The sequence below is a fragment of the Phyllostomus discolor genome, chromosome 11, assembly GCF_004126475.2.
Source record: "Phyllostomus discolor isolate MPI-MPIP mPhyDis1 chromosome 11, mPhyDis1.pri.v3, whole genome shotgun sequence".
Taxonomy (NCBI): domain Eukaryota; kingdom Metazoa; phylum Chordata; class Mammalia; order Chiroptera; family Phyllostomidae; genus Phyllostomus; species Phyllostomus discolor.
In genome coordinates this window covers 7,913,902-7,927,259 of record NC_040913.2, presented here as the reverse complement: position 1 = coordinate 7,927,259, position 13,358 = coordinate 7,913,902, and the positions used below count along the sequence as shown (strand labels likewise).

Below are 13,358 nucleotides of genomic sequence, written 5' to 3'. Positions count from 1 at the left end.
CTTTACCAAAATAAATAAATGAATGAATCAATGAATACAGCCTGTGGTGCACAGTCTCTTTATTTGGTAAAATATTCTGAAAAAAAAAATGCCCCAAAGACTGGAGGAACCCAAACAGACCGCCGTGAGCTGTGGCGAGACAGACCGCCCGCTGGAACCGCTGATCCAAACACAACACTGTGTGCATCATCAAAACTTCGCTTCCCGATTCTCAGCCAGGGTACATTCCTGGGTTGCAGGCCATAACCCCCAGCAACCGCACATTGATGTTTCTCTCTCTCTCTCTCTATCTTCCTCCCTTCCCTCTCTAAAAATAAATAAATAAATAAAAATCTTTAAAAAAAAAAAAAAAAAAAAAACTTCGCTTCCCGGCCCTGGCTGGCATAGCTCAGTGGACTGAGTGCGGGCTGCGAACCAAAGTGTCGCAGGTTCGATTCCCAGCCAGGGTACATGCCTGGGTTGCAGGCCATGACCCCCAGCAACTGCACATTGATGTTTCTCTCTCTCTTTCTCCCTCCCTTCCCTCTCAAGAAAATAAATAAATAAAATCTTAAAAAAAACAACTTCATTTCTCTTCGTCCACAGCTTAAAGGGAAAAACCAAACAATCACGTGACAAGTCATGTTGATGCAGGCGACATCCCATGGAGTGGTTCAATGTGACCAACGACAACCATGAGCTCATTGGCCGTTCCACATCTAACACCCAGCCTGACTGTCTCCCAAGGGCGAGAGACAAGGAGGCGGGGCCTGCACGGCAGCTGTGGCCCTCGGGCACCAGCCCATCTGGGACAAAGAGGTGTCTTATTTCTCCACCTCAGTAGGATTCTGGACACCAGGCAGCGCACCAGGAAATCTGCCTTTCCCACGTTTCTGCAATTTCAGGTTACGCCAAGGGTTTAACCCGAACAATTCTGGACTTTGTGAAGGGTCAATTCTTCTGGCTAATCAAGCCGGCAAATTAATACCCGTGGGAGATGTTTGCATGTGCAGAGGCAGATCGGATTTCCCAGGGGAGGCGCTCCGAAGCGCCCGTGAGAAGAGGAAGGAAAACAGGTGGACGGCAGCACCTGGCACGGGGCTTTGTCTGTGCCGTCACCACACACCTGGCTCCAGTGTGGGGCTTCTTCACAGTGGGGTGCTGGTGAAGCTTCCTGTTTACTTTGGGGGGCTCCACATGATCTGACAATACGAAATCTAGGTAATTTATAGAGACGTCAAAGTATTCTCCTAAGTGGCAAAAAGGAGGGCAACAGAAGGAACGCAGGTGATGAAGATGACGACAGTGACAATGAAGACCCCCTGGATGGAGCGAAGGCCCCGCGGCTGCAGCGTGCCAGCACTGGGACCTTTTCCATGTCACGGAAGAGGAAAGAAAGCCAGCTCCCGTGCTGGGGGCCGCCCCAGACGATGCAATGCCAGGCCCCGGGGAGTCCCACAGTTCCAAGGTTATTACCATTCTGCTCAAAGGACCGTGTGCAGGAAACGTCTTACAGTTTGCAAGAAAAGTAGTTACGACACGCAGAAGCCCTAGATAAGTGGCAACTAGGTAAAAGAAGCAACACGTACATTGTTGGGTTTTATCTTTCAACGAGAATTTTATGTTTTCAATAAACACTGTGTATATTTAAGATATACAACGTGCTGTTCTGATACACATATGCACTGGGAAATGATTACTATAATGAAGCTAATTAACATATCCATCCCCTTACACAGTTTTCTGTTGTGGGGTGGGGGGATGAAGCACAGTTAAGATCTACTCTCTCAGCAAACAGCAGACAATACTGTTACACGGGGACTTAGCTGGCTTTGGTTTTGTTTTTGTGTCATCAAAGCAGACAGTCCAGGGCAAAGAGATCTCGAGGGTCAAGTCTGTAAAGAGTTCTTCAGCACCTGACACTGGTGTCTCTGTGGCAACCCCTTTGTGAAGACACCCGCAACCCTCACTCCTTTTACAAAAGTTAAGATCAGGGTGAATTATGGGGTAATTTCATAGCACGTCTCAATACAAAAACACTGAGCACATCAAATTGGGTCTTAATCACTACAACTGCCAGCCTGCAAAATGAAGGAAAATACTGTATATAATAAGCAACATAAAATAGATGAAGTCGCCCTGGCTGGTGTAGCTCAGTGGATTGAGCTCGGGCTGTGAACCATAGTGTCGCAGGTTTGATTCCCAGTCAGGGTACATGCCTGGGTTGCAGGCCATGACCCCCAACAACCGCACACTGATGTTTCTCTCTCTCTCTCTTTCTCCCTCCCATCCCTCTCAAAAAATAAATAAATAAAATCTTTAAAAAAAATAGATGAAGTCATTCTTTCACTCCAAAATTACTAAAACAATACAAACTTTAAAGTTTTATCCCAAACACCCATTTTTTCTTCACTATTAAACATCCATTTTTTTCTTCACTATTTTTTTTTCACTAGTAGCCATAACTATAGAATATAGTGAGTCTATATTTGGCTTTCATTTATAGTTTTCTTTAGTTAACAAAATTACATTGAACATTATTAAATGGATCATTTTTAAAAAATATCATCCTTTCCTTTCTCGGATATTCAATACATCTTTTGTCCTAGGTTTCATTTATAGATCCAGCTTCACTGATGGCCACTTTTTAATACAACTTTCACATAAATGAAGGTTTTCATGAACAACAGTAAAAGTTCCACAAATATACCTATGAGATATAGGCATGAAAACAGTGAAAATTTTTCATGCCTAAATCAACCTGACACTTTTTTTTTAAATTAGATGCCATTACAAATTTAGTAGTTTGCAACAGCTATGGCCAAATGCTATCAAAGACAGTCCTGAGTTGGTCTCTATAGAAAACACATTATATATATTAGTCAACGTTGCCTTAAAAAAAATGTCTGCCCTGGCTGGCGTAGCTTAGTGGATTGAGTGCGGGCTGTGAACCAAAGCATCGCAGGTTCGATTCCCAGCCAGGGTACATGCCTGGGTTGCAGGCCACGGCCCCCAGCAACTGCACATTGATATCTCTCTCTCTCTCTTTCTCCCTCCTTCCCCTCTCTAAAAAATAAATAAATAAAATCTTTACAAAAAAAGTCTGATGCACACAGTAAGCTCCTCGGAGTCAGGTTTAAATGGTTCTATTCACGAAACGTTTGGGTGAGGTAGAACTTGCCCCGATGCCTCTGACGCCGCGGGGCGGGTGCACATTTCCAGACCAAACGAGCTTACCTTCCGGTAAATCATGTGGCACATGGCGACGCGCAGCCTCATGCCCGCACACTGGACGTGGTAGAAGTACAGGTGGTGCAGCACGGCCAGCGCGAGCGTGCAGAGCGTCAGCATGGCGGCGTAGATGTAGGCTTTCTGCAGCGCCGCGGCATCGGCGGGGTCGTAGTTCTCAAAATAACTAATAATCTTCCCCAAAAATACGGGCTGGGTTATTCTGATGCTCTCCTGAAAAGAAAAGAGGGGGCGGAGTCTTAGTGAGAAACACAAGCCGTACCAGTGTTTTGCTTCTTCAGGCAGCTCTACGTTTATTATTAGCATATACAAAAGGCTACACCCCATCACGAATCAAAAGTGCTACGTCCATCCATCACCAATCCAAAAGAAAACGACTTCCTTCTTTCTGACAAGCAGACAGCAGTCCCAACCTTCAGTCAAAATTCGAAGTTCAAAGACCATAAGGCTTTAGGATACTGTGCATGGCACACTGTAGATGCTCCGTACACATTACAACCGGTACTTCAGAATGCACTGGCAAAACGCCACCTGAGCCACGGCCTAAGATGAGCCGGGAGAAAAGTGACTAAAGAAAGATAAAGAATTTGCTGACATACAGACGGCCCACTTCTGTCCTTGTGAGGTCCTGGCCCCAAAGAAAGCCAAGACCGGTTCACGTACCAGAGGCACACTCTTTCCCCGCTTCTGCTTCAAGAGCCTTTACAAGCTGAGACCTTGGCGCAAACACAGATCACAAGGGAGAACCCTCCGAGCTTTCCCAGCCCAAACTCAACACGCTGGGAAATCAGGAGAAGGAAGTCCAGCAGCTGCTGGAAGATCACAAAGACAGTTTTATTCAAATATTAAAGCAAACCAGGCTTGGGAAGTTCCCAGGCACTCGCTCAGCCCTGTGGGTTGTCACTTGAACACATCTCTAGCCTCTAGAAGCAGGGAAGTGTCCAAACCTCAGCTCCTTGGAGTCAAAAACCAAACATGGTGAAAGCCAAGCTAAAATAAATAACGTCATCCGTGGTTCTCTATCAGCCATGCTTTGCAGGTGCTCATTTGGAAAAATACTATCATCTACTTCCCCAAGGCAAAAATTAAAATCCTACACCGATGAGGGGGCCATCATTGGGCTTACGTCCTGTATAAGATGTAGGGAAAGTACTTTTCTTCCCGGAGACAGAAGGCAGAGAAACAGCAAAGCCTGCCCCTCCCTGACAAATGGCCACTGCATCCCACACACGACCAATTCTCCCTCCTTTGTAAGGTACACTCCTCCCCATCAAAGAAAACCGAGCAGTGCAAAGCCAAGTCACCGAAAAGTACCCACAAGAGACCCACAACATCATTTCCCCCCCAGACTTTTCCAAAGTCTGGAAATTGTTCAAGAACTCAACATGGAAACAAGCACTGCCTTTTAAGCAATCCCTCAACTGACAGGTTTGCCTTGACTAGCTCTCTCCTGCCTGTCCACAGTGAGGAACTCACGCACAAAAGGGAAGGAGAGTCAGAACACGAAACACAGAACAAAACTAACACACACTCTCTTCTGCACCCACTGGTAGTGCCCGACCAGGATGTTTACAGGAAGCGGCCCCCATCCCTGAAATGGACATGGCACTGCTCCCCAACCCCACTACCCTGCTGTGGGCACGCGCGCACACCTGCTCACGGCCTTCGCCTTCCAAGAGCCCACGGAAGTTTTCATCTACTTTCTACAGGGAAGGAACACTGTTCAGCTGAAGACTTACAAGAAAGATGATCAGACCTCAGGAGCACAAAGACTCACTGTTACCCTTCCAGCACGCCCTTCCATTCACCCCAAGAGGCACTAATAATAACTCATAGAAGAACCCTCATGCAGCGGGTCATAACACAGACTTTTTAATAAGAGTTTACTGAGGCAAAAAGCCAGAGGCTTACAAAGAAAGGACTATCAAACTGTACACACAGGCAGCCCCAACCCAGGTCCAGCCAAGGGCAGTCCAGACCGGTAGCACGAGAGCCTAAGGCTGCCCACCACGGGCCCAGAGGGGACACTGGCCACCCCAAGCTTTCAGAGAACTTACGACTGTCTGGGGGTCAGTGTTGCCTGTTACTCAGCTCCCTTTTGTACCTGACAGGGATACAATGACAAGAGAATGTTGAGAATACTGTCACCCATTAGAGAGAATACTGATAAAAGCAACAAACCCCACAAAATAAAGGGGGTCACTACCACCTAGGCATCCTGACTCTTCTGCTGAGACAGTCTTTAACCATCCGGCCAGGCAAATAAGCTCACTAATGAGTGATGCCCGGTCACAGCCCCCACCTTCCCACACACTTGTCTACTCTTGATCACGATCCTCAACAAGTAAGAAACAGGACAACTGGGAAAACAGGCATTATAAAACTTGAAAGTAGCCAAATTAAAACCTTCTGGATGACTATAGCTAATGCTGCCGTATGATATATAGGCAAGTTAAGAGAGTAATTCCTAAGAGTTCTCATAGGAAGGAGAAATTTTTTCCCTTTTTCTTTGTTTTTACCATATCTATTGTATCTATATTTTTGCAACAATCATTTCTTAATTATTTCTCAATAAAATTGTGGGGAAATTTATTTTTTAACTTTCTTGAATAGCAGGAAGGAGATCAAAAGTTACTCATGCAATCTCTTTATCTTTGAAACTAATCTCTGACCTCGTGGGAAGATTCTTCCCACAAACCGACTGGAACGCAGTCTTTATTCCTTCACAAGAACGCTCAACTGTGAGACCATGAAGGCATGTTTAAAAGAGCCCAATATGAGCCCTGGCTGGTGTGGCTCAGTGGATTCAGCACCATCCTGTGAACCCAATGCTTACCAGTTCAATTCCCAGTCAGGGCACATGCCTGGGTTGCAGGCCAGGTACCCAGGTGGGGGCATGAGAGAGGCAACCGACTGCTGTTTCCCTTATACATCATGTTTCTCTCTAACTATCTCCCTCCTTTCCCCTCTCTCTAAAAATAAGTAAATAAAATCTTTAAAGCCTATTAAAAAATAAAAACAGCCTCTCCCGTGCATTTGACTTTAGAACCAAGAAAACATTTCATGGAGTTTTAGAACAATTACATTTTTAAAAAGCAGTTCCTCAAATTTCAGAGTAAAATGAAGTAAATGTGCCTAAATATAAACCCAACCAGTTGTTGGCATAAGCACACAAAAAAGAATGATTACAAGTAGTTTTAAGTAAAATAATCTAAAAATACATTCTCAGTATTTTCAGTATAAATGTGATATACCAAGCAATATGAACTCAAAGAAAATCTTAATTTTTTTTCAGAAGTCACATTATGGGTGACAGTGTTGGTACTGTAAGATAAAAGAAATGAATAATTATGTTTTCATTGAGAACTGAGATTAGGCACAAGAGAAAGAAGAATAAATGATGGGAAAAAAGAGGACAGATGGAAGAGAGAAAGACATAAGAGTAACGAGATTAAGTACAAACACTGATGTCCTCAGTATGGTTTGCACTGTAAATACCCAAAAGTGCTCATGGTTATGTTTACCTTTTAAAAGTGTATTCTAGCTTGGTCCAATCAAAGTAGAGACACGATAACCAGCCTAGCAGCCATGAGCACCTCTAGCACCTGAACTATAGCCTCTACACACCATGTCCCACTAAAAGGAGCCAGGGCTACTTGGAGAAATGGCTGATTCCAGGGTAGCGCAAAACCTATACAGAAGAGGCAGGAACATCTCATCACTCTAGAGAGCAAGGAAACTAGCAAAGACTATTAGAGTATGTAGGAGAGACTTAGGACTCCCACTGGCCGAAGATGACCAAAGTTTGGCATTAGAGAAATAATTGGAATGCACTGAAGCACATGAGAAATGCTGAAATCCATGAGGTCATATGATTCTCATTTAAAAAAAAAAAAAGCATTACCCCAGAGGAGAAGGCTGGAGAACCAACTCATTACTTTGAAAACCAGTTACACAATTCAGAATGTTCCCTGCCCTTCCTACAGGTGCTGTACCTCAGAGTAACTGAAGTGTTGATAATGGGCTGATTCTCCTCATGCAAAGAGTTCCACTAGTAAGTGAAGAAGGGAAGAATCGGAATATCCCCATTTTGCAACTCCCTCATGATTACTGGATCTTAAGCAACAATCACAAATAACTGCTAACATCACACACACACACAAATACAACCAGGTGTTATGCACCTGTCCTGTGCCTGGGAAGGGAGGTAACACAACCCTACCTAAGAAGTAATCCTGCCAAAGGGAGGGGGGGAAAAACTGAGTCAGATCAAGCTTCTGGATCTAACCACCAACTTAAGTGCCAGAGGGCACGCAGTTGGAGTGATGGTGAAGGGGGTCGATGGCCTAAATCCAGACCTTGGGAATTTCTATAAGACGAACAACCTGGTTCCTTCAGTTCAGCTGGACAGATGATAGACAGATATATAAACCCACAAAAACATCCATGTAGACAGACAGACACAGACAGATACACAGCAGAGAGGGAAAGAGAGGCGAGATGGCAGGAAAATAGAAAAGGAACCAATATAACCCACATCAATTAAATGCACCTGATGCAGGTACGCCTTCAAATGACGAGGAGAAAATTAAAAAAAAAAAAAGACAAAGAAATGTGAATACTGTCTGGATAGTAATGATGTTAAAGAGGCAAGACTGGTCCTGAGTTGATAGTACTGAGGCTGGCTTAGGGTTCTGTAAGGGCTTGATCACCCTGCAGGGGAGGAAGGAATCTTCCCACTTTTCTGAGTTCTTGGATGAGACCCCCCCTACAATAAAAGGCAGGATCATGAGAGAAAAGCAAACAGAAGCTTATTAATACGCATACCTCCTATATACATGGGAGATGCCCAGAAAAACTGAGTAACGCCAAGCTACCACCTTAAACAGCATCTGCAGCGAAAGGCAGAAGCAGGAACTCGGGGGCAGTTGTGAGGGGTTTACAGGAACAGCACAGGGAACACGGGTGCAGTTGGGTTTGTTTTGCCGATTGAAGCTTCTTAAAGCCAGAGCCGGGCAGAAAGGGAGCCAGACAGAACAGCGATTTCCTTTATAAAGGTAACCGTCCCTTACAGTAGAGTCACTCCAACTGTGTCCAGAGCTTCTCCCATGTCTGCTCTTTCTCAAAAAGTATCTGCTCAAGCCCTGGCTGGTGTGGCTCAGTGGATTGAGCGTGGGCTGGGAACCAAAGTGTCCCAGGTTCGATTCCCAGCCAGGGTACATTCCTGGGTTGCAGGCCATAACTCCCAGCAACCGCACATTGATGTCTCTCTCTCTCTCTCTCTCTCTCTTTTTCCCTCCCTTCCCTCTCTAAAAATAAATAAATAAAATCTTTTAAAAAAAATGTACCTGCTCAAATGGTGTTTTTGCCAAAGGGGCATATCCTGGGATGGCCTCTCCTGCTACCCATCCATCCTATTCTGTGTTCGTATTTTTGAAATGTTCTTAAAAACTTAAAAGAAAAAAAAACACTGCATAGCGCAGCTGACAGAGGAGCACACCGCCGCTGTCAGAGAAACACCCACTCTGGTGGCTGCCGGGCCCCTGGGCGCGGCCTGCAGGGGAGAAAGCCTCAGGGCGGAATGCAAGGGCGCCACTGGCCCAGGAATCAGAACGCTTTGCTTCAGAAACCAGACGGGCTGCTGGTAAGTCACAGAGCCCGAAGCCTGTCCCCTGCCCTGCACGTCCTTACCTGCAGAAATACCTGCCTTGTCTACCTGGGGGGAATCCCGGGACAACCACTTGAGCTAAGAGGAGAGCAAATGTGCTGGGCAAGTGGCGGGGCTGGTTTCACCAAGGGCTCGGAGAGCGCGCACCTGTGCGCATGCTCAGTGGGCTGCGCATGCTCAGTGGGCGACCGCGGCCGGACAAGAAACCCCAATAGAAGTCCCTCCCGAGGGCCAACGTTTCTGTTCTAGACAGTCATTGGACGTGTCACTGCTAAGCAGATTTTTTAGTTTAACCATTACGAATGTAATCCTTTAAAAAGGAGTCACTCCCCTGGCTTCTACAGGAAAAACGGGCTGAGGAGCATCCCTTGTTGAGGATGCAAGACCATCACCATGGACACCGCTAGGGGGATACTGTGCCCCTAGGACCAGCAGGGGGCGCACAGCAGGGGCACTCTGGGGGGTCTCCTGGGAGCTTTTCCTGTCCGTAGGTCGCTTCCTCCTTCCATCCTTAGTTCTGTAGCCCCCACAGCCACCACCGGCACCCCAGTAGTTGCTCCCAGCCCACAGTTCCTCCAGCAGCCACTCCTTGGCCTCCCGGGTTAAGCAGAGGTGAGGGGCACTTGGGAAAAAGAGCTGGGAACGCCACCCAAAGACCCAGAGAGCTCTCAAGAATCAGTGCTGAGTCAAGGCACTAACTCTACTCAGAGGACTTTGTTCAACCTGTTTTCCTCCGCCCAGAGGCCGAGTTCCAACACAAAGACTGATGCAAACGTCAGACTTCCTGCAGCCTCCACCTGGGCCAAACACAGTCAGCAACAGGGGTCCCAGACAAAGGCAAGTCACCGGGCAGGGCTGGCAGCTGCCTGCGCCCATTTCTAAGGGTCACTGGAATCGTCCACTCCTCCCCTCCCAGGAGAAGGGGACTGGAGAAGCCACAGTGGCTCTTCGAGGACACACCAGTGGGCGGAGACCTCCTCTCTCAAAGCAATGGCCCCAGGACTGGGGAGGTGGCCTCTGCCCTCCTTCGGCCCTAGGAAGGGCCTCCTCCTCTCTACCCCGAAGGCTCTGGGCAGGCAGGCTGGCTCCTTCCCCAACTCCATCCCCACGGCAGTACACACAGGGGCCAGGCGTGCTGGGAACTCACTGGCTGTTCCCTCCTGACTAGCATCACCCTGGAAGAACACCAAGTTCACCATTAACTGGTACCTGCAGCTCCAAGCATCACAATCATTCTGCAGTTCTCCCAGGACAGCTTTTCACTGCTTCGAAGCCCCAACCTCAAAAGCCTTGCCCGGGACTGGCGTCGCCCAGCCCCTTCCCACAGGCGCTGCCACAGCGCACAGGGGAGGCCCTGTCCACACTGTGGCTGGTAATAGCACACTGCTTGGAAATCGTGGATAATCTGCCTGCCTTGAGCTTTCTAGAAAACCCCAGGTTGAGTTTAGATCTTCCACTATCTAAGACACAAAGACCAGGCAGCAGCATAAAAACAAGACCACGAAACGGGAAACTGCTTCAAGAAATCGACCGTTAAACGAACATTCATTCATCTCACTCAGTAACTAGTTCCAGTCACTGAAAACCCAAAACAGCACTTGAAACTTCATAGTTTCGCCTTAAGAAGTAATTTCTCTGTAACTTCTCCCAAACCCCAGCGTGTCAACAAGCCAGTCTAAGAAAACAAGAATACTTGCTGTGTTGGATTTCAGGCTTCTTTTGGCTGCCAGAAAAAAAAAAATTCAAGGTTTCATCTCCAACGAGTCTTAGAGGTCCCTGAACGTCACCACATCAGAAGTCAGCGCTCCGCCAGGCATCGTAAACACACGTCAGGATGGACACCATCAGCTCCTCACCAGGCTCATCCAGGGACCCTAGGCAACTGTCTACCTTTAACCATAACCACCAAGATACGGCCTGAACACAGCAGGAGCAAGCAGGCACCCTGCTGGGAGAGAGCCCAGCGCTACGTCACATCTGGTTTACCTGCTCCCAGCCCTGCCTGGTTCCCCCCAGCTGTCACCATTCGCACCCGGGCCTGGTGCGTCCCCCACAGTGAGGAAATATGTTCAGACACAGGAACGGACCTGCCCCCGACACAAATGACTGAGCTGGGGTCCCCGTCCGTGTTGAGCACGTGCGCATCCACTCCCGGACCCCCCAGGACGCGAGCTCTCAGCAGAGAGCCAGGTCTCCTCGCTCAGGGACCACACGGTGGACTCCCAACCAAGACCACAACCACCCGCCGGTCCGTCTCAGGGAGCCGACCTGGAATGGGACCCTGAGAGTGTGAACGGATGTCTGTGAACTTCACTCGCCCGGGCAGCCACAGCTGCACCCACGTGGGGGTGGCAGTGACCGGAAGGTGCTTCTACGGGGCCTCTGGTCCATCTGGTCCATGACACTGCTGCTAGTGTCCACACCTGGACCACCTCCAGCACCCAGGGGACGTGGCCCCCTGGACTCGACCCCCATTTACAATCTGCCATCTGACTTCCCGCTCCAGGGGTGCTGAGTGTCCTCCTTAAGATGTCCAGGCCAAGTCCGAGGTGCATCCATTCGCCCGAGCCCCTGAAGGCACTGAACGAGCTCTCGGTCACAGACGTGGTCAGGCTCTGCCTTTGAGGCCTTGTGTTACCCTGGGCACAGCATGCAACTTCGTGGCACCACGCGTCCTCTTTTCTAAAACGGGGTTACAATCATCCTTTCCACCGCAGGTGAGCCGGCCGAAGGGATGAATGTCATATGATGTGTCCAAGTGCTCAGAGCAGTTTCTGATGCACATTTTTCAAGTACTGCCTGTTACTACTACAGTAACAATACTGCTGCTGCTGCCACCGCTGCCACCAAGCAAGCCCCTGCTGGAACTGAGGCAGGGACTGCCCCTCCCCCGTAGCGTGAACCGCTGCTGCTGCTGCTGCTGCTGTTGTTACTACGGAGGAGTACCAGTACCGCTGCGGGGAGGATGAGCTCCCGCGCTGGCCAGGCACTCCACCCCCCCGTCTTCCGCCATGACTACCCACCCTCCTAAAAGAGAAGCCAGGCCAGCTCCCTACTGGCTGCACTCAGCCCCCCAGCCCCGGTGCCCGGGGTCTCCCAACAGTGAAGTCTCGCCGAGGCAGTAAGCCCTGCCCCACAGCGGGGTGGATCCCCTCTCGGGAGGGGCCCTGGCTGCTGCGGCTCTGCCTCTGTGAGCATGTCTCCCAGATTCTGCCCCATAAAGACCAGAAGCTCGTGGTGAGCTGGGATCTAGTCACCGTGTGGGGCTGAGAGAGCCCACCCCAAGGAGCCGACAGCCCGTGACAGAGAGGAAGGCCAGAAGCTCAGTTCAAACCCAGTGACATGAGCTGCCTTTTAGGGTCACAAGAGCACAGCACTGCGGAGGGATGCTGCTCCATGATACCATCCCCAGGAACCCCAAAGCCGCGCACCCCAGCCACCCACCACCCTACCCGGCGCAGGCCGCAGGCCCAGGCCCGAGGCTCCAAGCATTCCTGGCGAGCAGAGTTCCTGAGGGGTGTGCTGTGAGGTCCGCAGTGACTTTGGGTCAGGAAATGCTGCATGCACGGGCCACAACGACTCGGGCTTACCACCCTGCTCATTTCAAACTGACGTATCTGTGCAAGGTCAAAGCCAGGCCAGATGTCGACAGGGGCTCTTGCACAATCTAACACCCCTGGGTCTCCCCACAGGTTTGCGCCTCCACCCCACCCGTCACGGGCCCCAGCAGCATTCCAGCAGTGGCAAGGCTCTGCCCCACCCACCTGTCTCCACCCTCCAGCGCACGGGCCAACCCGCCTCCATCATCAAGAACATCAGTCTCCCAGGGCCATGCAGGCACCTGGGAACTGACAGATTCTCCAGCTTTTTCCCATTGTGTTGAGCTGAACTCCGCCTACCTAGTGACCCACCGGCCACAGCGCCCTTCAGCACAATGGGTCTGTTACACCGGAGCTACACCTCCCACATCCAAACCACCTGGCCCATGTATCTCCCTCCTGTGACAGCTCACCACCCTTCTGCAGCTACGGCAACTGTTTCATAGCAACTGCAATGTCTCTCTCCACCGACCTCACGCCCACGCAGGGCCACCGATGTCCCTGGGGCAGGACTCAAGGACCACGGAGCATGAACCAGGCAGGCAGGTTTTCAGCATGCCTACCCAGAACAGGCCGGCTTGCTCTGCAGCACCGAGCCCCCAGGCAGAGCAGTGTCCTCCTAGAGCATCTTCGCCGAGGCCATTTGTGGGAATGGAGGCCACTGAGCACACGGTTTTCTGCCTTTGGTCCTTCACTGCCAGTCCCCTTCCTACACTCGGTAATGGCTCCCGGGACCCCGCCTTCCAACCAGCAATCCAGCCCAACCACCAGGAGCAAGGGGCTAGAATGGGGGGCACGCATTCTCCAGAGTCCACAGCGGAGCCAGAGCACCTCCAAAGAGTGGCCTCCGGCCCCCCGTGCCC

The 13,358-nt window shown here is 49.7% G+C and overlaps 1 protein-coding gene and 1 long non-coding RNA gene across 2 annotated transcripts in view; both read right to left on the bottom strand.

Annotated features, from left to right (window-relative positions):
* The window catches only part of ABCC4 (ATP binding cassette subfamily C member 4), a 205,236-nt gene that overhangs the window by 159,611 nt on the left and 32,267 nt on the right, over nt 1–13,358 (bottom strand). Inside the window, exon 4 of the mRNA XM_036011227.1 lies at nt 3,217–3,441. Coding sequence (XP_035867120.1) covers nt 3,217–3,441 — 225 coding nt within the window. The remainder of the gene's footprint in view (nt 1–3,216; nt 3,442–13,358) is intronic.
* Nucleotides 7,788–8,722, bottom strand: LOC118497313. The gene is made up of 2 exons (XR_004899837.1): nt 8,577–8,722; nt 7,788–8,361 (listed from the first exon to the last, which is right to left on the bottom strand). It is a non-coding gene; the product is annotated as an uncharacterized LOC118497313 (long non-coding RNA).